The sequence below is a fragment of the Hirundo rustica genome, chromosome 19, assembly GCF_015227805.2.
Source record: "Hirundo rustica isolate bHirRus1 chromosome 19, bHirRus1.pri.v3, whole genome shotgun sequence".
NCBI lineage: Eukaryota > Metazoa > Chordata > Aves > Passeriformes > Hirundinidae > Hirundo > Hirundo rustica.
In genome coordinates, this window is record NC_053468.1 from 1,286,477 (window position 1) to 1,313,239 (window position 26,763).

A 26,763-nucleotide genomic window follows, 5' to 3' on the forward strand; every position below is an offset into this window, starting at 1 on the left:
TCCCTGGGCAGCAGCCGGGGGGGAAGAGCGGGCTGGGGGCTGCAGGAATTCCTGTGCCTGGTGCTGCCGATGGGCTCCCTCCCAGCTCTGTCCATCGGCTCCGGTCACAGGGAGGGCTGTGGGAGCGTATCTGCTCTGCCTGTGCCACTGCGTGTGCTTTCTCCACTAACAAATCCGTGCTGGCTTTTCCTGGAAGCTCACCCAGCCAGTTTGCCGAAGGCCAGAGATCACTACGGGCCATCACCGTTCGGATTTTCCCCTTTTCCCTTCCCACCAGGACGGCAGCCGGGGCTTTCTCTAAGCACGGCTCGAAAGCTGCCGCTCCGGCCGGTGTTCTCTCCCAGGGAGGCGGTTTAGGTTTCCCCGATGGGAATTCGAGCAGGCACTAGAACTAGGGCTCCCTGTGCGCCGTCCTTATCGGCGCTATCTGCTCGGCGGGGAGCAGGAGCCGCTGTGGGGCGGCAGGAGCCCCCGGAGGAGCTCCGGGCAGCCCCCACCTCCCGGGCTGAGTCACCCGCGGGCCCAGCGCGCTTGCTGCTGGGCTGACGGCAGCTGTGAGTCCCAAAAAAAACCCCCCAGCGCTGATGCTTTAATGACGGGCGGATAACACAGCCCCGGGAAGACTCATTCCGCTCGCTCCTCATTCCTCAGCGCTGTGACTAAGCCCGCGCTGGGCTGCAGCAGCCGCAGCCTCCCCGCGTCACCCCGGCCCCGGTGTCACCGATTCTGCAGGTCCCAAAGCGCCAGTCTCCAGCCCTGATCCGCATTTAATGTCCCATGTCCACCCCAGGCTGGCATCAAGGATCTGCATCCCCCGGCCGTGAGCTCGGAGCGCAGCGAGGGCCGGCGTTCCCAAAGCACAGCCCCCAAAACCAAAACCAAAACCAAACCCAAACCCAAACCCAAACCCAAACCCAACCCCGGCCGATCCCGGGACGGTTCCAGGGCACTCCTTTACTGCCTTCGGTGCAAATCACCCGAAAGGCCGGGCACGAGAAAGGAGGCTTGGCTGTTTAATGTTAAAAGGCAAGTGGGAAAAGCATTCCCGAGGTTTTACAGCTTACTGTGCCCTTTCCCTTGGAATTCCCAGTCTCAGTTGCTAGACTTTAATCTTCAACACGTAGTTTATTACTGCTGCTTTTCTTTAAATAGTAGTATTTGCTCGGAAATGCAGCGGCCGCATCCCTACGGCCGCTGCTGGGCGCTTTTCTCCTCTCTCCTGGTGAGGAGCTGATGGATATAGATCCAGGCAGCTGTGTGACCTTTACAGTCTCACTCCGAGCCCAGGGATGTGGATGTAAGATTGTTTCAAGTCATTTTGATTTTATTACAAACCAAAATACTTCACATTCAATGGCACCTCGGGTGCACAGGATAATTACTCTTGGGGAACAAACAACAACCCGAACCTGAACGCCTCAGACAGGTACTGGTGCAGCTGCAGCTCAGTCAGGCTCTTCCATGAGATCCCAAACTTGGGAGCATCCAACACCCCACCTGCTTTGGCTCCCGGGTTTCCTGCAGGACGTTATTCCAGCATTACACCTTAGCAGGAAGCTGCCTGACAAAGAATTTACTGTTCAATAAACAGACAAGCTGCGTCTGCAGAGAACCATCTCCATCCTCCAGCTGATTGCCAAATCCAAACGTGTGGTGCCGAAGCTCAGGCTCAGTTCCTTGTGGCACCTCCTCAGGCATGCCGAGGGAATAAAACCCCACAAACAGGAGCTCTGCACTCCTTTTTTGTGGGGGAACATCAGGGTCCCCAGAACTTTTTTATTGCTGTTCCCAAAAGCTGCAGTGGCTGTAGCCTCCAGCCTTCCCAACGAGCTGAAAGCGAGGGATTATCCCTAACCTGACACCCCCAAATCACGGGGGAGCAGCTGAAGCTCCTGGGTTTGTGCAGAGCCCTCCTGCTGGGATGTGTGCTAATACCACATAAAAGTACCAACCGCCGAGGAGCTTCCCTGCCACGTCCTTCCCCATCCTTTATCACAATTAAGTTAAAAAAGACCGGACCACTGCAAGATGTATTTTTACACCCTCGGGCACGTGCTCTGAAAGCTGCTGCTGATTTAGGAAGGAACACGAGGAGGGAGGAACTGCATTTCTAAGCCCTGTACCGCACAAAGTGTGACTCTGTCCTTATTCTTTGTCACCATCAGCACAAAAGTACCGTGATCCCGTCTGCAGTCGCAGGAGGTGTGAGGAATGAATGCCCATTCAGGTTTGAGATCAGCTTATACGGCGTGTGATCCTTCCCAGCGCTGCGAGGCAGCGGAATCCTGACAGCAGCAGAGTCTAAAGGAGCCCAGACAAATGTCAGCATTCATAGCATTTAACAAAGCTCCCTGCTTGTTTAAAAAAAAAAAAAAAAAAAAAAAAAAAGGAAAAAGTGGAAAAAAAAAAAAAGCCCCGAAAAGGTTTTAAACAAAAGGAAATGTCCTTCATTCAACACTGGTGAAAATCTTTCAGCGCTGTCAAAGCGACTTCAAAGCTTCTCCACATCTGCCTGCTCCAGCCAAGCACTGCTGCCTGTCCTCAGGCCTTTGTGATGTACCCTTCTCTGATCAGGAAGTCATAGATTTTCCTGGTTTTGTTCACGTCAATCTTGATGAGGGCTCGAGCCTGCGCCAATCTCAGGCCCCCCTGTTTGTTGCACTCGTTCACTAAAGCAGCTTTATATTCCAAATAGGCTCCGGGGACCAGCCTCACCATCTGACAGAGCTGCAAGACAAAAGGTGAAGTTAATAAACACCAACACTCGTCATGTTCATCCACTCCCAGAGCCCTGCCGGGGGAGGAACACAGGGAATGTTTTCCTGAGAACACTTCCAGCGTTTCTTTGCACAGGGGAGGCACTCGGGAATGCCACGAGGAGCTGTTTGGATCCACAGGTAGGGAGGGGAGGAGCCTGCTGGCTGCTGCGTTCAGAAACATTCCTGGTGGAAAAACAAAGGGGGAGGATGGAAGCAAGCCCTGGGCTCGCAGGAGCACGGCTCTGAGTGTGTCCTGTGTGGGCGGCGCTCCTTCCAAAGCTCGGGAAGCACACATGCCAGACTTGGAAGCAGCAACTGGGCTCGCTGGCCGGGAGCCAGGGAGGGCATCTGGCTGCCAATCCCCTGCAGACTCAGGCTCCAATACCTTCCACAGAAGCAGCTCTGCTGGCCCCCTCCAGAAGCCCGGCACGGAGGCTGTGCAGGGAAGGCATTCCGTGCTCGGAGGTTTGCTAAGGAATGGGGCTCTGCACAGCCCCCTGAGCTCTTTGGCTGCACGGCTCCTGCTCAGCTCCCGAATTCCAGCTGCCTTCCAGGAGCACGGCGTTGCTGCCGCTGGAGAAACTGTCTGCCTCCTCCCTTTAATAAGGAAATGCTTCATGCTCGTTCCTCACGGATAGGAAATTGCAGAATTCCTCAGACCTCAGACTTTCTGTCTCAGCTGACCAGGAAATCAGATTCCACACACACACACACACACACACACACACACTCTGAAGCCCTGCCACCATTATTCCCGTGCTGAATGGAGCCAGAAATGCCAGTTCCACACGGAGCCGAGCCGATTCCCAATGTTGCCAGCCCCAGCCAAGGGAAACACACACGGAGGGGAGGCTGAGATCCAGCTGTGCTCCATGGCCACTGCAACCTGCCTGGGGCAGCCTAAGGACACCTTAGGACTTCTGTGAAGAAGTAACAATCTCTTGTTTCAGTAGTTTTTCACTGAGTTAGAGGACAGGCCTTCGCTGGGCTGAAAAACAACCAGTGCTCATTAAGAAAATTAACCCCTCTGCAGAGCCCAGGCTGACAGTGCAGGCAGGGAGATGGATGTTGTGAGAGCACCCAGCGACACCCTGGTGCTCTGCTCCTTTCTCTGCTAAATAAACCAGTTTGTGCTGCATGTGTAGCACAGGAAATTCAGAAGCCAAGTGGAAAACCTGAATGATTTCTGTGAGAAAGGAAGAGTAGTCGGGGCCTGTAAGTGAGGTGATATTCACAGCTCCCCAGACGCGGTGTGGGCAGCCCTGTGCTGCGGAGACACAGTTTACAGAGACCATCCTTCCATCCTTTCCTCACCTCCTTCTCCTTCTCGTTGAGTTTCTCTGTGCCTGGCAGGCCTGTGAGGTTCAGCGGTGGGGCGCTCCGTCGGCCTGTGGGATGAGAAGGGAAATGCTGGAGAACTGGAGCACTTTGGAGGTGGCTGCTCCTGGGGGGTGCTAGGGAGGAAATTCAACCCAGTTTGAGCCAAGTGTTTACAGGCAGGGTCATTCAGGGCTCAGCACAAAGCTCTGCTGATGCGACAAAAGGTTTGGTTTTGCAATTTCAACCGCTGCGAACGTTGCATGAGACTCGTGAGCTGTTGATTTCTGGGAGGAACTGCAAGACAAAAGCTTTGTGTCAGACTGGCACTGGGCATGGCTCAGCTGGGCTGAGCCTCCTGACTACCCCAGCTCCAGGGAGGGTGTGCCAGGTGTGCTGAAACCGGCACCTTGTAAGGATGCTGAGACTTTTTATTGGCGTGATTAAGCAGCCAATTCCTCTCTGGCATTACTGACAACTTCCATGAGGCAGAGCTTTCTTCAAATGCCTTTAAATATGATGCAGGTACTGCAAGGCAAATGCAGTTTGGGGATTTATTTTTTGTCTGTTACGGTAAACAGTTCTGAAGGAATATTTATCACAAGGTCATCTGGTATTTCTCACTTTCATTTCTGTTTGTAACTGTGCTGGACATTACCTGGCACAGCCTAAACTTTCACAAGGGCTGTCTGCTTGCAGCTTTGGGTTTTTTTTTTCTCCTGATTGTATATATATAATTTTTTTTGTAACTTGCAGAGCTCAGGACAAAGTTTGGGTTATTTATTCACACTGGAATAAGTCTCCCACCCCTGTGCTGTGGGCTGCGTGTTTAGCACTGTTAAAGAAGGTCTCTATCCCAGGATAACCTCCCAAATTCGGCAAAGCGATGAGACCTTGGGAAATGTTTTCCTTGCTTTTCCCAAGGACCCTGCCCTGCCCAGGCCCTGCTCCTGGCACTGGGAAGTCTCTGTGTCTGCTGGGCATCTGCAGGAACAGACGGGATCTGGCTGGGTGTGAGGAGCCTGAGCAGAGAGAGCGGAGGGACTGGGGAGGAGCTGCAGTGTGAGTCTGTGGGAGGTGTAAAGGAAGTTATTTCTCAGCACTGCTCCCTCTTCCCGTGGCATGGGGCGACTGTGCTAGGAGGAGACACGACAGAATTCAGTTTTACTCTTTTATGAACCCAGAAAACGCCACACACGCACACGAACCACGTTAGAGAAAACATATCGAGGCCGCAAAGTCAAGGGCTTAGAATCTAGAAGTGAAGCATTAATTTGCCCTCTTGTATATTCAGAGTGATGCAGCCTTTAATTAGAGCCACGTGGCAGCTCTTCCCCAGCATCCCTGGGCAGGATGTTTGCTTAATTAGCAACTCTATGGTATTTTGTTTGGGTCTTGTTCCACATGTGATGCTGCTTGTAAACACTCTGAGCTATCACAGCTCCACAGGCAACACAATCCCCTTCATGGGACACTGGATCCTTGAGGAAAAAAGGAAGTGCATCCCTCATTCCAGACCTTCAGCTGGAAGACACTGTCCTCCCTTCATGGACTCTGAGATACACAAAGCTGGTTTTCCTCCAAAATACCAGATCTTAGCAATCACCAGATAGGTTTGGAACAGTCTGTGGTGCCCTGACTCACTGCTTGGGATCCTGACCCAAATTTCTGAGGCTCCTGGAAGAAATGAGGAAGAACAGATAGACCCAGTGTCCACCTCTGAGAGGTTTGATTCAAGTGGTTTAACAGCATCCCCATAAAAACTGGGTGTAGGCCAAAAGCCATCTTCCCTGGCAACATTTAACAACCTCGTAGTAAAACTTTATCCCAGCCTCAGTCACCTCAGGACCTCAACAAACGGGATGGGAATTTATTTAAGCCTTGTTCATGAGGACCTTGACTGACCCCGGAATCTGTCCTCTCTGGGCACTGAAAGAAGATGGGATCCTCTCGACGGAAAAAAACCCCTAATTTGTGCTCACAGACTGTGAAATTTCTTCTGTTTCCTGCCTTGCCAATGTAGCTTTAGGATGGGTTTTGACCTCTAGTCATAAAAATCTAGAAATTCAGCAAAAAATCCTGCAGGATGTGCGAGTGGAATGACTTGCAGATTGATGTAATGTTGACTTAAGCAGCGCTTAACCGTGAGGCTTGAGGACTGACACTGTGGCACTCGTGAAAAAGAGTCAGAAAAGGCTGTCACAGAGAGATCACTGGGTTGTTAGCAGACATCACCTAACACTTACCTGTAGTTGAAGGAACTGGAACTGTGGGAGTCAGGCCAGAATCGCTGAAAAAGAAAGGAAATTTTCAGTTTGCCTTCGTGTTTTTTAAGAATAACTGCATGTGTTGGCCCTGAAAGTGCTTCTTCCACAACTTGTAATAATTATACAACTCAACTTGCATAACCCAAACCCTGACTAGGAGTCAATGGGATTTATAAATATTTAGTGTTCCCACATTGAAAAATATGTCTGAAACCTGTCTGTTTATGTCTGTTAAAAAAACCAACAAAGAAACGTGGAAGAGCACACAATTAAAAATCCAGTGGAGACTGAGTGGGGAAATTCCAAACCATCTCCTGCACACAGGATGCACTTCCTTTACGTTGCAGCTTGCTCCTTAAATCCAAGTGCTCGTGCAGGGTGATGACACATTAATAATGCTGCTACATCTAAAATCATCTGAAATATTTCAGGTGTCAGCTGTGCCCTCATGAATATCCATAAAGAGCTCATTTCCCTCCGTGACTTTATGAACAGAAGTTCAGTTCCTGAAATGTAAAACGGAGGGGTTTGAGTCCCTCCTTCGCCTGCTCTCAACAGGCATTACTGCTGTCACCCACTTCCCTGCCCTTCTGAATTCTGCAGGCTGCTCTTGCTTTGATAAACTGGGAATGGATTTGTTACTGTCAGGCGGGAAAATGAGTTTGATGCAAACGAAACCGCAGAATCCCAGGAAGGTTTGGGTTGGAAGGGACCGTGAAGCTCACGGCACCCCACGAGCAGGGACGCCTTCCACGGGAGCAGGCTGCTCCAAACCCCATCCGAGCTGGCTGTGAGCATTCCCAGGATGGTGCAGGCTCCCTGGACGCCCCGTGGCAGTGCTTACATGTCTGCCTGGCGGCTGAGCCACTGCTGGCAGGCGCTGCTGTCCTGGATGTACTGCAGCACCTCCGAGAGCATCGTGCGCTTCAGCCGCTCCTCGTCGCGGCTCTTCTTCAGGTGGTCGTAGGTCCGGGCACCTGTGGCACACACACACCCTGCCCTCACCGCCTGCCTGGCACAGAAAGGCCAGAATGGCTTTTCCCTGCCTCGGGAAACCTTGGGGAGTTCTCTAGCTCTGGCCCAAACCTCTGCTGTTCTCCCCTCGCAATGAGTACTTGGCACCAGAAGGGATTAGATTCCACCCCGCACCCTTCCCCCCGGTCATTTCAGGCCAAAAACAAACAAAAAAGGCTTCCATGATCCAATCCCAGGATAAAACAGGCCATTTCGTTGATGTGGAGGTCTCAGGCCTCTCTCCAAATAGCACATGAGTTGACAGGCAGTGAGAGTGTCCCAAGATAAAGCCCTGAGACCACTGTGCCATGCCATAAATATTTTTTAATGAAGCCTTTTGCAGAGTGGTGCCCAGAGCACAGCTGTGTTAGACACTGTGATCTCCAAGCTGCTGGCTCCAATCAGCTCTAAACCAGCCCAGCTGGACTGTGCATCATTGCTGAAGCCTTGCTCAGCTCCAGAGCCTCTCTGAACTAAGTGTCTTTTTATTCAACGCGTCCTGAATGTTGTAAAATCATCCTTCCCTTCCTTGATGGATGGGAATGGGCTGAATAATGCATCAGGTACTTACTGCAGAAATTGGTGATGCCTGCTGCTCTGTATTCCTGGAGCCTCTTTATTTCCCTGCGCAGCTCAAATTCCACTGTTGGACCCCACGAGGTGGCAGGAGGGAAAGCCAAGAAAGCAAAAGTGGGTCAGTGGGGTGGACTGGGAACGCGGCTCTTTGCCTGCACAGGTCAGCTCTGGACACACAAACCACAGCCAGGGTTAACCTCCCTCCACGAGATCTCAATCTCTCCGTGTCCCCACGCTCCTTGGTCACAGATTTCAGCTGGTTTCTAGCATCTGTGTGCTCAGAAAAGGCATTTTCTCTTCATGCTTTGACAGCCCCTTTGCCATACCCTAGACAAGGCAAGTAACAATAATGTGGCATTTCTAGAAGGCATTTCAATTGGTTTGAGGAACTACTCCAACCAGGCTCCTTATACATCAAATATTCTCTTGGAACTATGATTTTCCGAGCTGGACCTTCCAAAATTTTTCCTTGCAGGCAATTTTTTTTCCTGCAGTCGGTAAGATGAAATAATGAAATGTTTCTTTTGCTCAGAGATATTTCCTGTCTGTTGCTTTCATCAGCTGCCTTCCTGCATTGCCCAGTTTTTCCTCGTGAATTTGTTTCCTGCTGCTGCTCAGGAGACCCGTGCAGTGCCTGCACCTGACTGTCAGGTTCACCTGAGGATCTGCAGCCACTACAACAACAAAACCAGGTCCCAGGAGCAGCACTCCCAGGTAGGACTCATGATTTTGCAGGATCATGCTTTTGGTATTTCACACAGGCTGTCCTGAAAACACGGGCACAGCTGCGTAAACGCTTTGTTCTTTCTAACGAGCAACAACTCTCCCGGTTGAAGTCACAGATGGAAGCAGGATGTGGTGACTCGGCCTGGAATCTGCCTAAATGCAGGCTGTGGGATGATTCAGGGATGGAACAATGCCTCTCCCCTAAGGTAAGGACATAATGACCACTGCACTATGTAATTATGTGACATATAATAGCTTAACCTGTGTCTTTCAAAGAATTCAGTTTGCTGCCAGCTCCCCATCTCTCCACACAGATGCAATACAGGGATTTTATTCTTCCCCCAGTATAGAGTGCCAGTAAATAAACAGTGGTCTTTAGATTTAAAAAAAAAAAATATCACCTCTAACACATGAGCAGAATGCTCAGTCGGCTGCGAACTCAAACGAAGAGCTCGGACACAGTTCAGTGGAAAAAACCCACTCTGCTGCCCATTCAACGTATCAAACCACAAATGTATTTGTTTTCCTGAGGTGGTTAGATGGGGGAGGAGGAGAAAAACCACCTCCTGCCCTCCGGGAGAGGGATCTACTTAGGAAAACAGGTGATGTAAGCCGCGCCAGAACGCCGGGACTCACGCGCGTGGCTCTCGATGAACTTGTCGTGCTCCACGGGCCCCAGGATCCGGGCAAACCTCCTCATGGTCTCGTACAGGTCCTGCACCTCCTTGGGGTAGCGCCTCTCCAGAACTGCAGCGGGGCAAAGTGCCACACGTTACCACTCCTGCTGCCAGGAGAAAGCACCTCTGTGGGGGCTGCAGCGAGCACCGGCCTCGGGATTGCCTAAAAACCCCACGGTTTGGTGTCGCAGCTACGAACTGCTGGGCAAAAAGCAACGGAAGTTACAGCCCTCAAAATCCTTAAGGCGTAAAAGGTGATATTTAAACGTTGTTCGGTCGTTGCTCACAAGAGAGAGGTGCGCTTAAAAGGCCTGGCTTTCACCTTCCCCCTTTTCCCCGCTCAGCAGAGCCCAAAACGCTTCTGAAGAGCGATTCTGAGGCAATAACTAAAACACTGAGCTGGGAGTAGGTAGAAGCAGACGGCTGGAAACAGCTGGGGCAGGAAATCTGCTGGAATTTAGAATGTCTGAGTATGTTCCAGTATGAACAAACCACACCGGTGACCTGGAAATGGTGAATGAGTGAAGTTTTGCCACTTTGAAGCGAAGCAGTTACACCTGATACTCACTCTGAAATTTTCTGAGGTTGATCAGGCCATGATCTCTTATAATTCTGGAAATGAAAGAAAATTATATTAAGAAAGGCCATTACTCCTGCATTGCCTCACAAACACAAAGGCTTCAGAAGAAACTTTGATTTAGACCATCAGAGGGGTCTGAAACTAAACATGAATGAAATTTCCGTAAGCCCTGGGCTGGCTGGGATGGAAACATGATGCAGTGTGTCTTTAATCAGGGTACATTTTGGACAGCGGTGTGCATTAGCCCTGAGCACAAAGGGAGCTGCAATCACTTCAAGGTCTGGAAATTACTTCTTTAGGCACAGATTTCACATCTTATAACTTGTCCTTCCAAATTCAGAGGCAATGAATGTGTCATGAACATGATTTCCAGCTTCAGAGAGAGACAAACATCCCTCTGCTAAAGCACAGGGTAGAGCTGGACTGTAAACGCCAGCGCTGGGAACAAGAGAAAGGCATTTTCCCATGGCAGCTCGGGTTTTGAAGAGATGATGGAGGTGACTCTGGGTTTGAACTGCTCCTGACGGGATCAGGGGAAGGAGCAGAGGGAAAAGCAGGTGCCTGAAAAATCCCTCTGTCACCAGTGTGAGCAGTGCCACGTGCTCATGGCTCTGTGGCGACTCCACTTTGGCAAATGACGTACCACGGAGTTGGGCTGTCAAGGTCAGGTCAGAACTTGCTCCATAAAATCCATTACATTTCCTTTGCTGTGCACAAACCCTTCCTGTCCCGTGCAGAGTCACCTTTCTGAGAGTGACAGCAGCACTTTTTGTGTTAATTTTCCAGATTTTTGTCCCATCCTGCTGTTGAAACTTCACGAAACCTGACACTGATGTAACCATGAGAGTTACGAAGAGCCCTGCAGCACTTTCCTTCAGTGTGACAAGACTGATCATCGTGGAAATTACACCACATAAATACTTTTTTATTTATGAATTATAAAGAACCAGGTCAATCCTCCCTGTCACTCAGCAGAACTGTGTAGTTTCATCAGAAGGACTGGAGCAGCCTCACTTCAAATCACTAATTCTGCCAGCAAGATATAATTTTAAATATTGAACAAAGTATTTCAAAGTTATAATAAAACTTAATTTAATTAATAGATTGAGTCATCCCAGAATGCTGTCAAATGAGCAGAATAAATTATTCAAGCCCACGTCAGCAGTAGAGTTATCTTCTGTGTGGAAAAAGAACTTGGGGACACCAGGAATTAAAAATACTGATGCAAATATTTCTGGGGGAAAAGTGGGGGTCCAGCAATCAGTCACAGTCTGGCAGGATTTTTTTTTTTTTCCCCTGAAGTAGGAAATTAATGATGTGTAATCCATCAGCATTGCACAGGGAAGGAAAAAACAGTCCCTGCTTCAAAACTCACTTTTTCCGTCTCTGCCTTTCCTTTAACCTGGAATGATAGATATCTACAACTGCGATCTTCAGAGCTGCAAAACACAAAGATTAAAGAATTCATAAGCAATCACTGCAGGAGGCTGAATTTCAAGCTTTTATGTTCACATTAGGCTGCAACGGTCACTGCTCTGCTGGCTTAAAAATCCTGAGGCAATTTTCCAGTGGCATCAGCTCATTACAGACAAACCTGGGGAAGGTTTCTTTTGCTTGCTCCTGCCAAATTCATCACTGTAAACACACTCATGTAAACATGAACCTGGGCAGACCCTGAGAACTCCTCTCCTCTTCCTTCTTGGGCTGTTTTGCTATCAGCACTCACTTGTTCCTTCACACATGCAATTGCCAACGATTCCTCCTCCTGATAAAAGATTTGAGGATCTCAGGTGTCATCTTTGGGCAAAGGCTTCCTTGCCCAGAACAAGGAACTCCAAAAAGCAGACACAGTTCTGAACTGTGAGGACTCAAAGTAAGTAGCCTTTGCTACAGTTGTTAAAAACATCTGGAAAATTCCAGCTTGTTAACTTCCAAACTCATCTGTCTGCCAGGAGAACAAAGAACAGTTCAGGACAATGTGAAAAAGCCCAGGAAAAAGCCAGGCTCGTTAGAAATCACATCCTTCCCAAAATCAAACCTGTCTGCAGCCTGGCTGAGCCTGCAGCTCCTTTTTCCTGCAGCCATTAGCTTAATAAACTTTTTTTTGCAGGGGGTAAAATCTGGAAAGACAAGATAAAGAGACACCTATCACCTTCCCTTCCCTCGCTCTGTTAGATAACACACAAATTCTAGGGCACTGAGTGCAGAGGTTGATTTTTAGTGTTTTATTTTCTTAACTTTACATTGATAATTTCCATGTGCTCTCAGGAGGAAGAGGCTCAAGGCTGGGCACTGGTTTTTAGGGGCTGTGACACAACAACCAGTTTTTGGAAAAAGGGGAACCGGGGTGGCCTGAGGAGAACAGAACCCAGGATCCAATTTCTCTCTGTAGTTACACAAAAAGAGCAAAACTGATAGCGGCAGTTTATTGATTGTACTCTTGGATTAATAATTAATGATGCAATTAAGAAGTGTGGTTATGTGTCGATTTTAAATATGTATGTTGGTGTAAACACCAGGAAGCCCCCAGCCTCTGGGAAATTCATCCCTGCATCCCTCTGGGTAATCAAATTTCATACAAACAGGGACGGCTGAAGCCCAAAGGCTGTGGGGATTGGCTCAGGAGCTTGATCCCAAGAAAGAACCCTTCAGTTCATCCCAAACTGATCTGACATTAAGAGTAAAGGATTCTGTATGAGATAGGAGGGGTGCTGCAATATTCCTACTTATTTTTCCAAATTTCTTGCGTTTTCCAGCATCATCGTGTGTTTTCGTAGCGAGGGATTTTAAGTTTCCTAATTTAAGAAGGAGCAGAGATAGCAAATTCTCCTTCGTGCTAAGATGTGGGGACGAGAAATTGGGAATGCAGCAAGTTAAACATGAATGAAATCCATTAGGAAGGGTTGGAATTGGTGCCAATTTATGGAAAATATTTTCGTAGTTTTGAAACCCACCGCAGGCTCAGCCAACTTGTTATTTTCTGGGGTTTGTGTGGGCAGAACTTAATAAGTACATGCAGAAACTGCACTGGAGAACCTCTATAAATATCACAAGTAATTATGCACCTCTAACCACGGAGTTTTGATGCTTTCACCTGCGTGCACAATATTCTAACGAAATGATGATCAGCTGGGGAGAGGAAGGAACAAATGAAGGGAAAAAAAAAATGGAGCTTCTGCTTCCAGTGAAATTAGTATTTGCTGCCACATGGCCTTTTGGAGGGGCTTTTGTTTTTAATAGGCATATTCACACAGGAGCAGGCGATTACCAAATCTGGAATGCATGAATAACTCCGACTACTACGCTGCTACACACTGCATGGAAATGAGAGAGGAGATGCTGGGGGAATGAGAATGACCTGCCTGCGCTTTTCCCCACGGATCCTGGCGGGGAGGCAGCTGTTTGTGCTGGCAGTGAGAGATAATCCAGGCTGACACCGTGCTCAGTGTCCACTCTGGGCTCTGATAAGACTCTCTGCCGTGCTCGCTGCAGCTCTGAAGGCCCCACTGATAGGCAGCAATTCAAGGCTCCTTCCTCCATTCCAAAAAAAAAAAAAGAAAAAAAACCCAACAAAAAAACACAACCCACCAAACCTCCAAATATTTTGGTTTCTCCACAGTCCAAAACAGTTTTTTTGCTTTTCATTCCTCTGGTCTTGTCTGCAGGAAACTTCGTTGAGCGCTAATGAGTGAGAGCTCTGCAGCACGGGAGCGATATCCATGCCTCGGCAGGGATAACGGGAAGGATGCAAAGTGATCCCAGTAAACAGCCTGTGGGACCAGTGTGTGCTGGGCTGGGGGCAAGCTGAAGGGCTGCAGTCCAAATTCACCCACCCTGGAGCAGAGCAGGACCCGTGGTTATCTGCCTTTGGAGCACGGCAGCAGCTTCCCCAGCAGAACAAACACCACGTTCTGTCAGGAAGGACGCTGACTGCCTCGCTGCTTAAAATCAAATTTCCCTGCCAGTTGCAGCCTATTTCCACTCACTTCTAAATCTGTGGTTTCAGCAATTACTTTGCAGTGTTAGAAGTGAAAAAATCATTTACATGAGAAGGGGGGAAAAAAAAAAAAAAGCCAGGAAAAAGATAAATTACCAAGGTTCTAATTCAGCCTGATGAAAACTTGTAGTTCATGAAATATTCAGGCACTGTGGGCTGAATTAGGGTTGTAACTGGTTGGTGCTTTTGATCTGTCCATTATGTTTTTTGTGTAACTGCAATATATATTTGCATGCCCTTACTGTACTGCCAGAGGTGAACAAAAGAGAACAGTTCCAGAATTTAATTGAAAATGTGATAGATTTCATACAATTTTTTGCCATCTCACTAATACCAAGAAGTGACTGAGTGACGCCTGTGACCTCCTGTGAGGTGGGGAGAGCTGGGGAGGCAGCAGGTACAGGTTCTGTGTTCCTCACAAAAGCTGCCTGGGAGCCTTCCCACCTTGTATTAAAGAGCATTTTCTTGTGGGAATACCTAGAACCTGTTCAGAGTGACACAGGGAAAATCTAACAGGTAAAATACATGAGATAAAGCCATAAATATCTAAATATAAATATATAAATAATATAAAATATATAATACATCAGGAAACAGAGGTCAAGCAGCTCAGACCTAGAACTTCTGAAAAAATATATTTTTACAAAATATTACGGAAAGCGATGTGGGAGAAAGGGAACAAGGGGGAATTCCACTCCAATGGAAGCACAAATATTCCTGTGGGATGTGCAGCACCGAGCAGTGACTGGTGCACCAGGGCCCAGCCTGAGTGACTACAGCAAATGCAATATGAAAGTAGTTTTCTGGAATTAATCTTGAACCCAGAGAGGCAGGAAAACAAGCCGAGGGTTTTCTTCCCAAGCTGAGCCTTACTCCTGGCTGTGAGGCCCCACTTGGTTTCTCTGGGCTATAAAATGTGCCAAACCCCCGTGTGACATTTTCACCTTTACACCCAGGCTGCCTCACAGCCCCTCTGCCCATCAGCTACACAGCACAAAGGCTCCTTAAACCACCCCAGCTCTCAGGAGCCACGTGTTGAGCCATTTCCTGTCCCCTGGGCTCCTGCATTCGGGTTGCAAAATTCTCTCAAGCAAAGTGGGCAGCGGAGCCCTTTAAAACTGCAGGACAGGGAGGATGTGGCTCCTTCCTTTTTTTCTGGTATTAAATCGCAGAAGTGAAAGATCTCATTCCAGATTCTTTAGAAAAGAATTCCTTCTCTCCCCAAGACGCCACATGTGAAAGGGAGGAAGCTGGCTGCAGCCTGGGACTTCATTTTTGCGAGGCTTTCTCTCTTCACGTGGGCAGATCTGGGCCAGCTGTGGGAAGGCAGATGCCAGAGTTCCTGGGCTAAGAGATCCAAAACGCAGCTGGTCACGCTCCACAACCTCTGCCAAGCAGTTTGCACGGAGCAAATGCCTGACAGCTCTGCCCAAACGCCGAAGACGACTGAAGGATGGAGTAGAGAGCACCCAATGAAATTATCAGGCAAAAACGTCGGGCGGACAGGGGGGAAGTATTTTTTCACACAACACATAATTGAATTGTGAACTCCTAATTGGATTGTGGAGGTCCCTGCTGCAGGATGTGCAGGAGCACAAGCTGATCCAGCCCCGGCTGGAGGTAGCAGAGCTCCTGGAGGGTGGGACCTGGCAGGAGAGACCCCAAATGGCCGAGCTGTGCCTGGGAGGAAGGCAGGCGAGGGGGAGCGCTGCAAAACCCGCTCGACTGAACGTGAACCTGTCGGTTAACGTGCACAAGCAGGAGGTTATTTTGCTTTTTTCAGTTCACCGGGACCCAGAATAGGATGAAACAGCAGAGGGCTGGCACGAGGAATCCCTGCCATGGCCTCAAGCCAGTCCCCCTCTCAATAAATGCCGGAAGGGGAGAGGCTGACACAGGACTCTCATAACCCTCCCTGAGCCAGGGGAGTTTGCATTCCCAAAGCTGCTGCATACGCTGCTCAACTTCAAACTGGTGTTTTGGACTTTGCCGAGACTGTCTGTACGTAACAGGATTTGTCTGTCTCCAAGGGATGCAAAGGCTTTAGCTTAGAACTGCCTGACACAGATGGCAGAATTCTGAGGCATAAACACAGGACTTTTAAATCCTGCGTGTACTTACAGATGTGGGGAAAAGCAGGATCTTTTCCTCTCTGGGGATTAAAATGTCACTTTAGTAACTCATGGTATTTTGTGTTATTAAGGCAGCCACGTTCACAGAAACTCAGAGCAGGGACTGGGCTCATACAATCTTGACAATAAAAAGGAAGTTGTCACACACAGCTGATGCTACTCTAACCCAGGGCATGCTGAACATGGGAAAAATCACACAGCTTCGAGTCCAACACTTTTAATGTGTTTCACATAACTACACACCTCCTTTCTCCCTGCATTAATACCTACACTGAGAGATTTAATGCATTAAAAACCCAAACATTGAACCCCATACATTAGAAGTGTAGGTTCCCTTTTGAAGTGTGTGGAGAAAGAGAGCAAATGAAAAGCTGCACAGGCACCTGAAACAATTTTCAGACTGGGTACAAAAATACGGCACTTACCATGCAAAATGTCTGAATCATCTTCTACAAAATCAATATCTCTCAAATCCCACTCAGCATAGTTGTCAAACTCCTGTTCAGAGGTGATTAATACATTGTCACTAACGAGCACAAAAATATTGGCCTCGGGTTTCAGAACGTGCAGAAGGACTGGGAACAGAGATAGTCACTCAGGGCACGAGATTCCATCCTCGAGCAACAAGGGGAAAAGGTGTGGAAATGCACCCTATGGCTGCAGCTGGAGCAGGATGTTGTGACAGGACAGTGGGAATGAATCGGGCCATGACTCCCTGACTCTGCTGGACATCAGTCACAGAATGTCCTGAGATGGAAGGGACTCACAAGGATCACCGAGTCCAGCTCCTGGCCTGGCTCAGGACAGCCCCAAGAGTCCCCTGAGAGCCCTGAGTGTGATTTTGGGTTGCTGATTCTGCTCAGAGGTACACAAACAAGCCCCTCTAGGGCTGAACTCATTCCTCCATGGACAGCAGCAGGAACTGGGGCCTTGGGCCCCAGCCAAGAGCACGGAAAGCAACGCAGGTGATGTCTGGAGCAGGGCTGTGTGTGCTCTCCTCAGGCAGGGGACAGTGCTGGAGCTGATCCTCTGGCCCAGCAGCCAATGCCCAGCGCCCAGCCCGCTGCAGGGCCAGCCCCGGCCGGACAGACGGACAGCCGGACATCTGGCGGCAGCAGCACGTCCTGCAGCTCTGCCGCCTCCCCCGGCTCTGCAGGCCGCCAGCGCCACCTCTGGCATCAAACCCTTAATTAATCCCCAGGTTTAATCGCGAGATTCAAATAATCCAGAGGTTTAATCTCAATCTGGAAGGGACCCGTAAGGATCAGAGCCCAACTCCCTGCTCCTCGCGGGATAACCCTCAGTTAAACCCCGGGACTAAGCGCATCCCTCAGTCCTGTGCCCTCCTGTGACGCTTTTAAATGAAGAGCAAAGACAGGCAGGGGCAAAACAGGGCTGTGTGTGCTGAGCTCGCTCCCAGCAGCAAATTTAAAATAACGGGAGGAGAGTCATTCTCACCTCAACAAAGTCAGCTCTGGCTGGCATGTACCCAGCCATGTCCCTGGAGAGCAAGGAGTCAAAGGTGGGCCGTGGGGGATCATCAGCAGCTGAAAAAAACAAAGGTTTTCAGTTGGTGAGTAGGGCTTGAAGTATTTTTTTTTAAGGATCTATAAATAAGTGTTTACTTTGGAGGAAAAGTGGGAATAATTAATTGACGAAAAATACCCTGATTGGGCTTTTATTCAGTGTTATAGTCAGAAAAGACAGAGTTCATCCTGAGAAAAATGCAGCAATCTGAGATCTCCGCAGTATTCTCAGGAGTCACACACAAATTCAAGGTAATAAACAGGTAATAAAATGTAAAACTTTATATTTTGGAGCTCAGCATCCCCCTCTAAACCTCTGCAGATCCCTGGGGCTCAGCGTGCAGGTTCTTTTAGCTAATAGCAACAGGAGTGTTAAATCTGCCGTCTTCTGGGGGCTATTGACAGAGCTGCAATTAAAGCCAGAGAACTCCCAGTTTTTACAGCACTCCCCAGCTGAGGAGCTCGGTGTTTTACAGACAATAATAGTCTGAGGCTCACAAAGCACTTGTGCAGGAGCTGAGCATTGTGTGTCCCACGGCACAGATAAAGCAGGCTGAGGCACAGAGAGTTTGTCTTGGCCCGGGGCACATAAAAATATCAGTAACAGCCAGGGACAGAACCAAAATTGCCCGGTTCCTACTGTTTAGCTCTAACCACTTTACTGGGAGATGGAAACCTCCAGACAGCCAGCAACTGCCTCGCCCAGAGAGGCTGGGGAGCTCTGGAATGAACAGCTGCCAGACTGGGGGAACGCTAAAGATGTGAAATGCAAGGAAAACTGAGAATTTGTTAACTTGCTGCAGACACTTTGAACAGGCAGTTTTCAAGAGAGAGGTGTGAAATCAGCACCGTTGAAAGGAATGATTTTATGACAAATTAAATCAGCAGCTAGGCCTGGGACACGGCATGTACACGGCAGTGTGCACACGATCAGAGGAAATGTCTGGAGGCAGAAATCCCCTCTCAGTTGCCTTTGCTGTGCAGGGCTGGACAGGGTGAGACCCACACTGGTATCTGTCCTGAGGGACACACGTGAAGGAGCTCGGGGTGGATTGTAATCCAACGGATAAAACATCCAGGTTTCTGCTGGGGTGATTCCTGTGTGCTCTGGCTGTGGAGGAAACTTCTGCCTTTGAGACCCTGATGTTTGTGTCAGACCTTGCTGTGTCCTGCCTTTTCCCACGGAACTGGCACTCAGGAATTAATCCAGCGTGAAGAGAACCCTACTCCTGACATTCTCCAAGCCAGTTATCAGAACAGGTTATCCCTTTGGGAATGAAAGCAGACAGGGTCTGTGGTGCCTGTCCTTCCCAGAGCTGCTGATCCCAGCTGGCAGGGCAGCTCCCAGGGCAGGGATACTCACAGTGGAAGGGAATGGCTGTCTCGTGGTGCTGAGCCTCCTCTGCCTGCTTCAGGTTCAGCAGGGTGGAGGCAAACAGGGGGTTGTTGATGAAGTGTTTCATGTAGTGCTTCTCGCACTCCTCCTTGGATTTGGTGCACATCTGGTTGGCCACGTCCTGCCTGGAGCGGGGAGAGGGGGAGGCTTCGTGTGAGCAACACAGAAATGTTGGGGTTTTTAAAATTTCTTTAAATTTCTTTAAATTTTAAATGGGAAAGGATAATTTTGGACAAGAGATTGGTTGTGTGCAGAGAACTGGCCTGTGGTGGTGTCTGAACTCACACTCTCAGCACCAACACTCACATGGTTTGTGCCAGGGAGCATTTTTGGGTGTCCATGAACAATGAAGTTCACTGTTTTCATACGGGAAACTCTCTGGCTGATGGAATGTACCACATCTTTAACAGGCTTGAAATTTACTGATGTTATTTGAGAGCTTTTTACACATTTTACTGACTCCAGGTAATGATAAACTCTGTAACCAGTTATCAGTCAATGTGCATCTAAGAGCTCTCAGTTCTGCTTCTGTGAATTCTGGCGTTCTGTACTTTTAACACAGCTATTTTTAATAAAGGAGAAGACAGATAACTCATGAAAACAGGATCTGATACTCCAGCCTTCCACTTTAGCTGCTGAGTTAGTGTCTGACTCACAATAAGTCATTGAAGAGTCAATGTGCACTGATGAATTCAACAGTGAGATCCAGGGAAAAGAGAGGAAAAAACTGCCCATTATTGGCTGAAATTGGCTGAACACTGAATTCTCACCAGTTCCCAAATCCACAGTCCATCACAGCTTCCAGGAGAGACATTTCCTCCTGAGCTGTCCAGTTGGGATCCAGGACAGGGAAGTCGGATGTCTGGAGAAGAGAAAAGCAGAACAAACTGTGATCCTCTGCTCCAACCCACCTCAGAAAGGGCAGAGTGATACAGGAGGTGATTCTGATAGTTTCAAACTTTCACAAAACCCGATTGAATAATTATTGGATTACTTAGGGCATTGGGTCGTCAACCACAGTACACAAATGCTGGTACATGTCGTGTCTCCCAGCTGCAATTCCACAATGCTGTACTATGAAACACAGTAAAATGACTGGAGACTTTAACAATTATTAATTTTGAGAAAGAAGAACCAAGCCTAGAGAAACAGAAGTCAATGTACTGTAAGTCTAGTGAGGTGCACTGTGCTATCCAGGCACAACAAAAAGATGCAGCAGTAAATTACTCCACTACTCCACTCTGTTCCAGGTGGATATTTTTTTTTTTTTTTAATATTTTTGAACCTCTGAATCAAAGAATTGCATCACTTTACCTTTCAACATAATATGAGTAAGCAAGTGTCCCTAACTCCTGGGAAGTTGTGAGAGCCCAGGATTGAGTAGGTGTTATCCAAAAGGAATATTTACCATTATCTCATAAGTGTGATCACTTTGGTGCTTCTTGTATTCAAATCCTCGGGTGAAACACTGCAGAACAAAAGACCAGAACTGTGTTACTTCTGCCCTGAGAAGATTTTTGACTGGTCCCTTTTTAAACTTTCATTCTCTGCCCACGTCTCAATCCTTCACCCTCCAAACCCCGTTTGTCATTTCCCTGTCCCTGAGCAAAATGTGCTGATCCATGTTTGGAGAGGGCAGTAATTCACGTGTCCCTGCACAGCCTGGCACCAGGCAGGCCTTGGAGGGCTGTCTCAGAGCCACGAGAGGCTCTGCCCTGCTGCTGGCACCCACCTGCAGGCACAGCAGGAAGGGAGGAGGGCCACACTCGGCACACTTCACGTAGGGCTCCGTCAGGTACGAGGAGCAGCCTCGGCACGGGGGCTTATCAAAAGGGTCACCTGGGAAAACAGAAGCAAATCTCCCGTGACACAAGCACAGCAATGCTTTGGCAGCCCCTAAGTTCACCTGTGCCCAGCCCAGGTTCTTGTGGGCCCAGCTCGGGATGTTCTGTGATTCTATGGGTTTTAAAGGAACTCAAAATAAATACGACTGTCGGGTTATAAACTCAAAGAGAGCAGGGTTAGATTGGAATATTGGGAAGAAATCCTTCTCTGTGAGGGAGGTGAGGATTTGGTACAGGGTGCCCAGAGAAGCTGTGGCTGCCTCTGGATCCCTGGGAGTGTCCAAGGCCAGGCTGAACAGGTTTGGAGCAACCTGGGATAGTGGCAGGTGTCCCTGGCTCTGGCAGGGTGCGTAATCGATGGGCTTTAAGGTTTCTTCCAGCCCAAACCACTCTGGGATTCTGATTTTTTCCAACAAAATGGATTTGAACCAGCTCAATTGTAAGCAGAGAGAAATAAGACAAATCTCACACCGAATCATTTGTGTGACCACTAAACCAGGTCCCCAAAGTGCCACATTCACACATTTTTTGGACACTTCCAGGGATGGTGACCCCCCAAATCCCATTGCTCCAAGAAGTCCTTGTACCATCCCAGTTTTTCATGAGCAGATGTGGGAGCTGATTTATCTGATGGCACTTACTGCTGAAGGAGGCCAGGCGCTCCATCCCTCCCCCCTGGTGCTGGTCTGGAGTAAAACTCGTCTGGCCTGAGCAACTGGAGCGTGAGCCTTGTCCCAAACTGTGTATCCCAAAGGGAATTCTCTCCCTGCAGCCGCCTCTTCCACAGCCCTCGCAGCTGAGATCCTCCCAGGATGTCCTGAGCAGGAAGCAGAAGGGTGTCAGCAGCCTTCAGACCCCACTCCACACGGATCAGAGTCTGCTCTCTGGGTATGGGGAGAAATTAAACACAGAGATGTGGAGTGACGGGGCTGCAACCCCCAAGTGAGGGTTTCAGTGGGAAAGGAAAGGGTGTGCTGAGCGGAGAGTTATGAGCAGCTGGTGGGCAAGGAAGTGCTCTGCACCTCCCAGAAGCAATCCCCACACCCCAATCCCCATTCCCCATATCCCCACTCCCTCATACCCCACTCTCCCATATCCCAATTCCCATATGCCAGTTCCCACTCCCCCACATCCCTGTCCCTGCTCCCCATATCCCATTCTCCCATATCCCAATCCCCATTTCCCATATCCCACTCTCCACTCCCCATATCCCATATGCCATATCTCGTATGCCATATCTCGTATCCCATATCCCATATCTCATATCCCGTACCCCATATCCCATATCCCATATCCCATACCCCATATCCCACACCCCATATCCCATATCCCGTACCCCATATCCCATATCCCATATCCCATATCCCATATCCCATATCTCATATCCCGTACCCCATATCCCATATCCCGTACCCCATATCCCATACCCCATATCCCGTATCCCATACCCCATATCCCATATCCCATATCCCATATCCCATATCCCATATCCCATACCCCATATCCCATATCCCATATCCCATACCCCATATCCCATACCCCATATCCCATACCCCATATCCCATATCCCATATCCCATACCCCATATCCCATATCCCATTCCCCTCTCCAGCCCCGGCTGCCCCCTCTCCCCATCACCGACAGGCGGCGCCCTCGCCCGGCCCCGCCCCCGCCCCGCCCCCGCCGGGCCCCGCCGCGGCCCGCGAGGCTCCGTGAGGCGAGCGCGCGCTCCCGGCGCCCCGCTGCCCGCCCCCCCCGCTGCCCGAGCCCCGCTCTCCGCGCCGCCCCCGGCCCGGCCCGGCCCGGCCCCGTTGCGGCCCGCTGGCGGCGGCGGGGGCGGCCGCGGCCGCCGGGGCCGCCTCTCACCTCGCTCGGGGCGGCGGGTCGGGCCCGCGCGCGCCCCGCCGTGCGCACGCGCCGGGGCGGGCGCCCCCTGGCGGGCCCGGTGCTCTCCGCAGGGCTGGCCCCGCCCCTCCGGGGGGCTGAGGGCGCCGGGCCCGGCCGGGGGTCCCGGGATGGGCCCGGCCGGGGGTCCCGGGATGCGCCCGGCCGGGGGTCCCGGGATGGGCCCGGCCGGGGGTCCCGGGATGCGCCCGGCCGGGGGTCCCGGGATGGGCCCGGCCGGGGGTCCCGGGATGGGCCCGGCCGGGGGTCCCGGGATGCGCCCGGCCGGGGGTCCCGGGATGGGCCCGGCCGGGGGTCCCGGGATGCGCCCGGCCGGGGGTCCCGGGATGGGCCCGGCCGGGGGTCCCGGGATGGGCCCGGCCGGGGGTCCCGGGATGGGCCCGGCCGCGGGTCCCGGGATGAGCCCGGCCGGGGGTCCCGGGATGGGCCCGGCCGGGGGTCCCGGGATGGGCCCGGCCGGGGGTCCCGGGATGCGCCCGGCCGGGGGTCCCGGGATGGGCCCGGCCGGGGGTCCCGGGATGGGCCCGGCCGGGGGTCGCGGGATGGGCCCGGCCGGGGGTCGCGGGATGGGCCCGGCCGGGGGTCCCGGGATGGGCCCGGCCGGGGGTCCCGGGATGGGCCCGGCCGGGGGTCGCGGGATGGGCTCGGCCGGGGGTCCCGGGATGGGCCCGGCCGGGGGTCGCGGGATGGGCCCGGCCGGGGGTCCCGGGATGGGCCCGGCCGGGGGTCCCGGGATGGGCCCGGGGTCTGGGCACGGTCCGGGCGGCGCACGGGGGAAGCGGCGGAGGCCGTGCCAGCCGGGTGTCCCGCGGGGGAGAGCCCTCGAGGGCCCCGCTGACCGCTCGAGAGAGCCCCGCGCTCCTTCCCACAGTGACCCGAGCAGCTTTCCCCCGGTTCCCGACGGGGCTCGGCCTGCGGGGGCATCCTGCCAGCTCTCCGGGTGGCAAAGGGGTGATTCCCATGGGGAAAGGGCTCTCCATGGCACTGCGGATGGCCTTGTGAAGCAGGTAGGGCTCTCGTGGGGGATTAGAACAGGATATAAGAGAATCCCGGAGAGGTTTGGGTGGGAAGGAACTTTAAGGATCAGCCAGCCCCACACCCTGCTATGGTAGGAATACCTTCCACTGTCCAAGGTGCTCCAAACCCCATCCAGCCTGGCCTTGGACACTGCCGGGGATGTGGAGCCATCCTGTGCCAGGGCCTCCCCACCCTCACAGGGCAGAGTTCCTCCCCAGTATTCCATCTAACCCTGTCCTCTGGCAGTCTGAAGCCATTCCTCCATCTCTGCTCCTTGTCAGAACTATTTACCAACAAGATTAAAAATGCTGGCGATTATTTCCTTTTCCTTCTGCCCAGGCTGCAAGTGCATGTGAAAAAAATACGGGGAAAAAAATTAAGAATTTGGGAGAGGCAAAGTCTGGAATGTCAATGAAATATTTATTGCTTCTGCTAACAGGTTTTTCCTGCATCTGGGAATTAGGACTCTGGGTGGTAAATGGTAGGAATCAGCATATGGGAGCCTTCTCAGCAGCTGGTTCCTGCTGTTCCCAGGAAAGGTGATGCATCTGCAAGGTAAAAATGCTGTCCTGAAGCGAATGAGGTCATTTTCATTTGCTATTTGAAATTATTTGCTGATAATTTCCGCTTCCCTGTGCTCACCCGCAGTCCAGTGCAGGAGTGCAGGCTGAGCTCCAGGTGAAACACAACAGTTTTGGGGCAGCTGTGCCCAGCAAACCCAGGCCACACACAGAGAAATCAGTGGGAGCGTTATCAGGATTTTCACCCTACAGGTGAATCACGAAGTCCTGGTGGGATTTCTCGACGCTGTTGGGTTTTCTGTGGCATCCGCGTTTTCTGCCTCGGACACACGGTGGCGATGGAAATCACCTTTTCCTCCAGAGCTTCGGGCCTTGGAGTGCGAAGTAACCACACCTGAGTGTCCCAGAGCACGGGAGGATGGAACATTTCTGCACAATCCCGAAAAACCGCTGACATTTCAAGTGGCCGAGGCTCCAGAGAATCCAGAAAACTTTCTCCTCAGCACTGATATTCTTTAAATTAAGGTGTTTATGTTTAAAACAAGAGCAAGCAAACGGAGCCTGGAGGGCCGGTGTGTCGGTATTTCACGTTAAAGTCAATCTGACCTTTGTGTTCCTTGGCTGCCAGGGCAGGAGTGGTGCCAGGCTGGCAGTGTCACCGACCCCTCACCCGGGGTGATCTGTGCTGTGTTTGCACTGGGGGTGTCAGCAGAGCCTGCTCAGGAGAGGTGGAACCGGCCCCTGGCGTCACGAAACGTAAAAACATTTCCCCTGTATTTTTTGGAGCTTATTAACTAAGGCTAAACTTCCTCTTTTTTTTTTCTTTTTTTTGAGAAAACAGAGTGGCATGAGTTCAGTGTGCACATGCTTGGAAGTCATGGAGTGAGAGTAAATATAACCCCGTCCAGTTTTGGAGAAGGACAGGAAAAGGATGTGCAGTTACCACTCCTCCTCCAAAGCAGAACGTGGTTATGATTCAAAAATTTAAAAGAAAACTGTTGGAAAGTGTGTCTGAACCCTGTGAAACAATTGAAACACAGATTGTTCCTGCCTAGACTTGAATCCCAGGATCGTTTAGGTTGGAAAAGACCTCCCAGATCATCGAGTCCAACCTGGCACTGAGAGCACTGAGTGCCACATGCAGGCCTTCCTTGGACAGCTCCAGGGATGGGGACTCCACCACTGTTAATAGTTTAATTTAATGGAATCGTGGAATCCCCTGCTTTGGAAGGGACCCACAAGGATCAACCCTTACTTTCAGCTGATCATTCCAGGTGCCCTCAGCCTCTCCTCACATGCCTTCCCCTCACCGTCTTCATAGCCCAAAAAAAAGCTCCTTCCAAATCCATGCTGGATTTTTAAGGTTAATGTGTTTAACTTGCCCTTTTCCACGTGGCATGAGCCTCTCTCTGCCCTTGAGTGGAAGCGTTGCTGCAGGATTTCGGTGTATGAAGCAATCCCTCCCCCAGCAGTGTTTGGACAGCGTTTGTACCTGGATGGATGCGCTGGGCTGGGCAGACAGGCAGAGTGCAGGTGCAGGTTTTAGCACGCCTGGAGCTCTGGGAACAGCGGCCAGGATGAACTCAGCACCTGTCGTAACCTCCTGGTTTGGTAAGTTCTGTATATAGTTATTATCGGTGATTTGGGACCAGCCCCTCAGCAAGCCACGCACTCCCCCTCACTTCTGCAGGAGCTGGGATTTAGCGCTGCAGATGATTAACTCACACCAAACCCCTTCTCTTTAGCTCCTTCATGAAATGCTTACTCAGAGGAAGATTCTTTATGTAAAAGGCACATCTATATCTATGTATTTATGATTACACAGGTATAAATAAAAGTGTCTGTGCCCCCAGATTTTCCAGATTTAGGCCAAGTGGATGCGAGATTATGGTCTGTTCCCCCAATAATTTTATTAACTATAAAGCCCCAAATCGGATTTTCTGGCTGGGTAATTCTCGCCTGCAGTGGGCACCCATCCCACCACGTGCTCCCAGGTCAGTGTGGTTTCCTGCAGGGTCTCACACCTCCTATCCAGTGCCGTGGTGGAGATTATCTGTAGTTTGGAACAGTGGATCCCACTTCTGTGCAGATCCCTGGGGTCCCTGGCACCTCCAGCAGGATCAGCCTGCACAGATCACCAGATCCAGCAGCACTGCGATTTAAACTTGCGTTGCTCATTTCATTGAAATTTCAGCGACCCGCAGAGTTTAAATAAAACACAAAGCGTGAAAAAAAGGAAGAGGGGTAGCTCTTTAAGCCATTGTCCTGTGACAGAACAAGCCGCTGAAGGTCAAAGACAAGCAGGAGAGGCACTGGCAGTGCCTGGCCCTCAGCACCTGTTATCAGCTCTGTCCTCCCTGCCCGTGCCAAGGCGGGGACAGGGCAGTGTCCTCGATCCACGCGGGGACCTCGTGCGCAGGGACCGGGCCGGGGTCTCCACACTCACACCACGGGTCGGGGGCAACACCTGCTCCCACCTCCCTGCTGCAGGAGGGTCAGGGCACAGGGC

General features: G+C 50.9%; 1 protein-coding gene and 1 long non-coding RNA gene across 6 annotated transcripts; one reads left to right on the plus strand and one right to left on the minus strand.

The window, feature by feature from the left end:
- Nucleotides 1-1,108: 1,108 nt before the first annotated feature.
- Nucleotides 1,109-22,726, minus strand: TADA2A (transcriptional adaptor 2A). Of its 2 annotated transcripts, none has more exons than XM_040082366.2 (16): nucleotides 22,678-22,726; nucleotides 21,453-21,628; nucleotides 20,700-20,806; nucleotides 20,376-20,435; nucleotides 19,738-19,829; nucleotides 18,935-19,092; nucleotides 17,504-17,592; nucleotides 16,471-16,543; nucleotides 11,292-11,355; nucleotides 9,905-9,948; nucleotides 9,296-9,406; nucleotides 7,929-8,000; nucleotides 7,188-7,320; nucleotides 6,323-6,366; nucleotides 4,074-4,147; nucleotides 1,109-2,727 (listed from the first exon to the last, which is right to left on the minus strand). In XM_040082366.2, the coding sequence occupies exons 2-16, from the start codon at nucleotides 21,475-21,477 to the stop codon at nucleotides 2,542-2,544; spliced, it is 1,332 nt and encodes a 443-aa protein (XP_039938300.1). In that variant the 5' UTR covers nucleotides 21,478-21,628; nucleotides 22,678-22,726; the 3' UTR covers nucleotides 1,109-2,541. The 2 variants fall into 2 exon arrangements, with proteins under 2 accessions (XP_039938300.1, XP_039938301.1); XM_040082367.2 differs by having other exon boundaries at nucleotides 1,164-2,727; nucleotides 21,453-21,695; nucleotides 22,678-22,714.
- Nucleotides 22,727-23,510: 784 nt separating this feature from the next.
- LOC120761369 (uncharacterized) lies at nucleotides 23,511-26,320 on the plus strand. Of its 4 annotated transcripts, none has more exons than XR_005703614.2 (3): nucleotides 23,511-23,723; nucleotides 24,173-25,865; nucleotides 26,000-26,320. It is a non-coding gene; the product is annotated as an uncharacterized LOC120761369 (long non-coding RNA). The 4 variants fall into 4 exon arrangements; XR_005703616.2 differs by having other exon boundaries at nucleotides 24,173-24,506; nucleotides 24,616-26,320; XR_005703613.2 differs by having other exon boundaries at nucleotides 24,173-24,288; nucleotides 24,382-26,320.
- Nucleotides 26,321-26,763: the final 443 nt, after the last annotated feature.

Coding starts and splice junctions, on each gene's coding strand:
- TADA2A (XM_040082366.2), bottom strand. CDS start 21,477: ATGGAGCGCCTGGCCTCCTTCAGCA. Junction 9,407..9,904: donor CAACCTCAGAAAATTTCAGA/GTGAGTATCAGG, acceptor GCCCCGCTGCAG/TTCTGGAGAGGCGCTACCCC. Junction 6,367..7,187: donor CTCAGCCGCCAGGCAGACAT/GTAAGCACTGCC, acceptor TTTCTTTTTCAG/CGATTCTGGCCTGACTCCCA.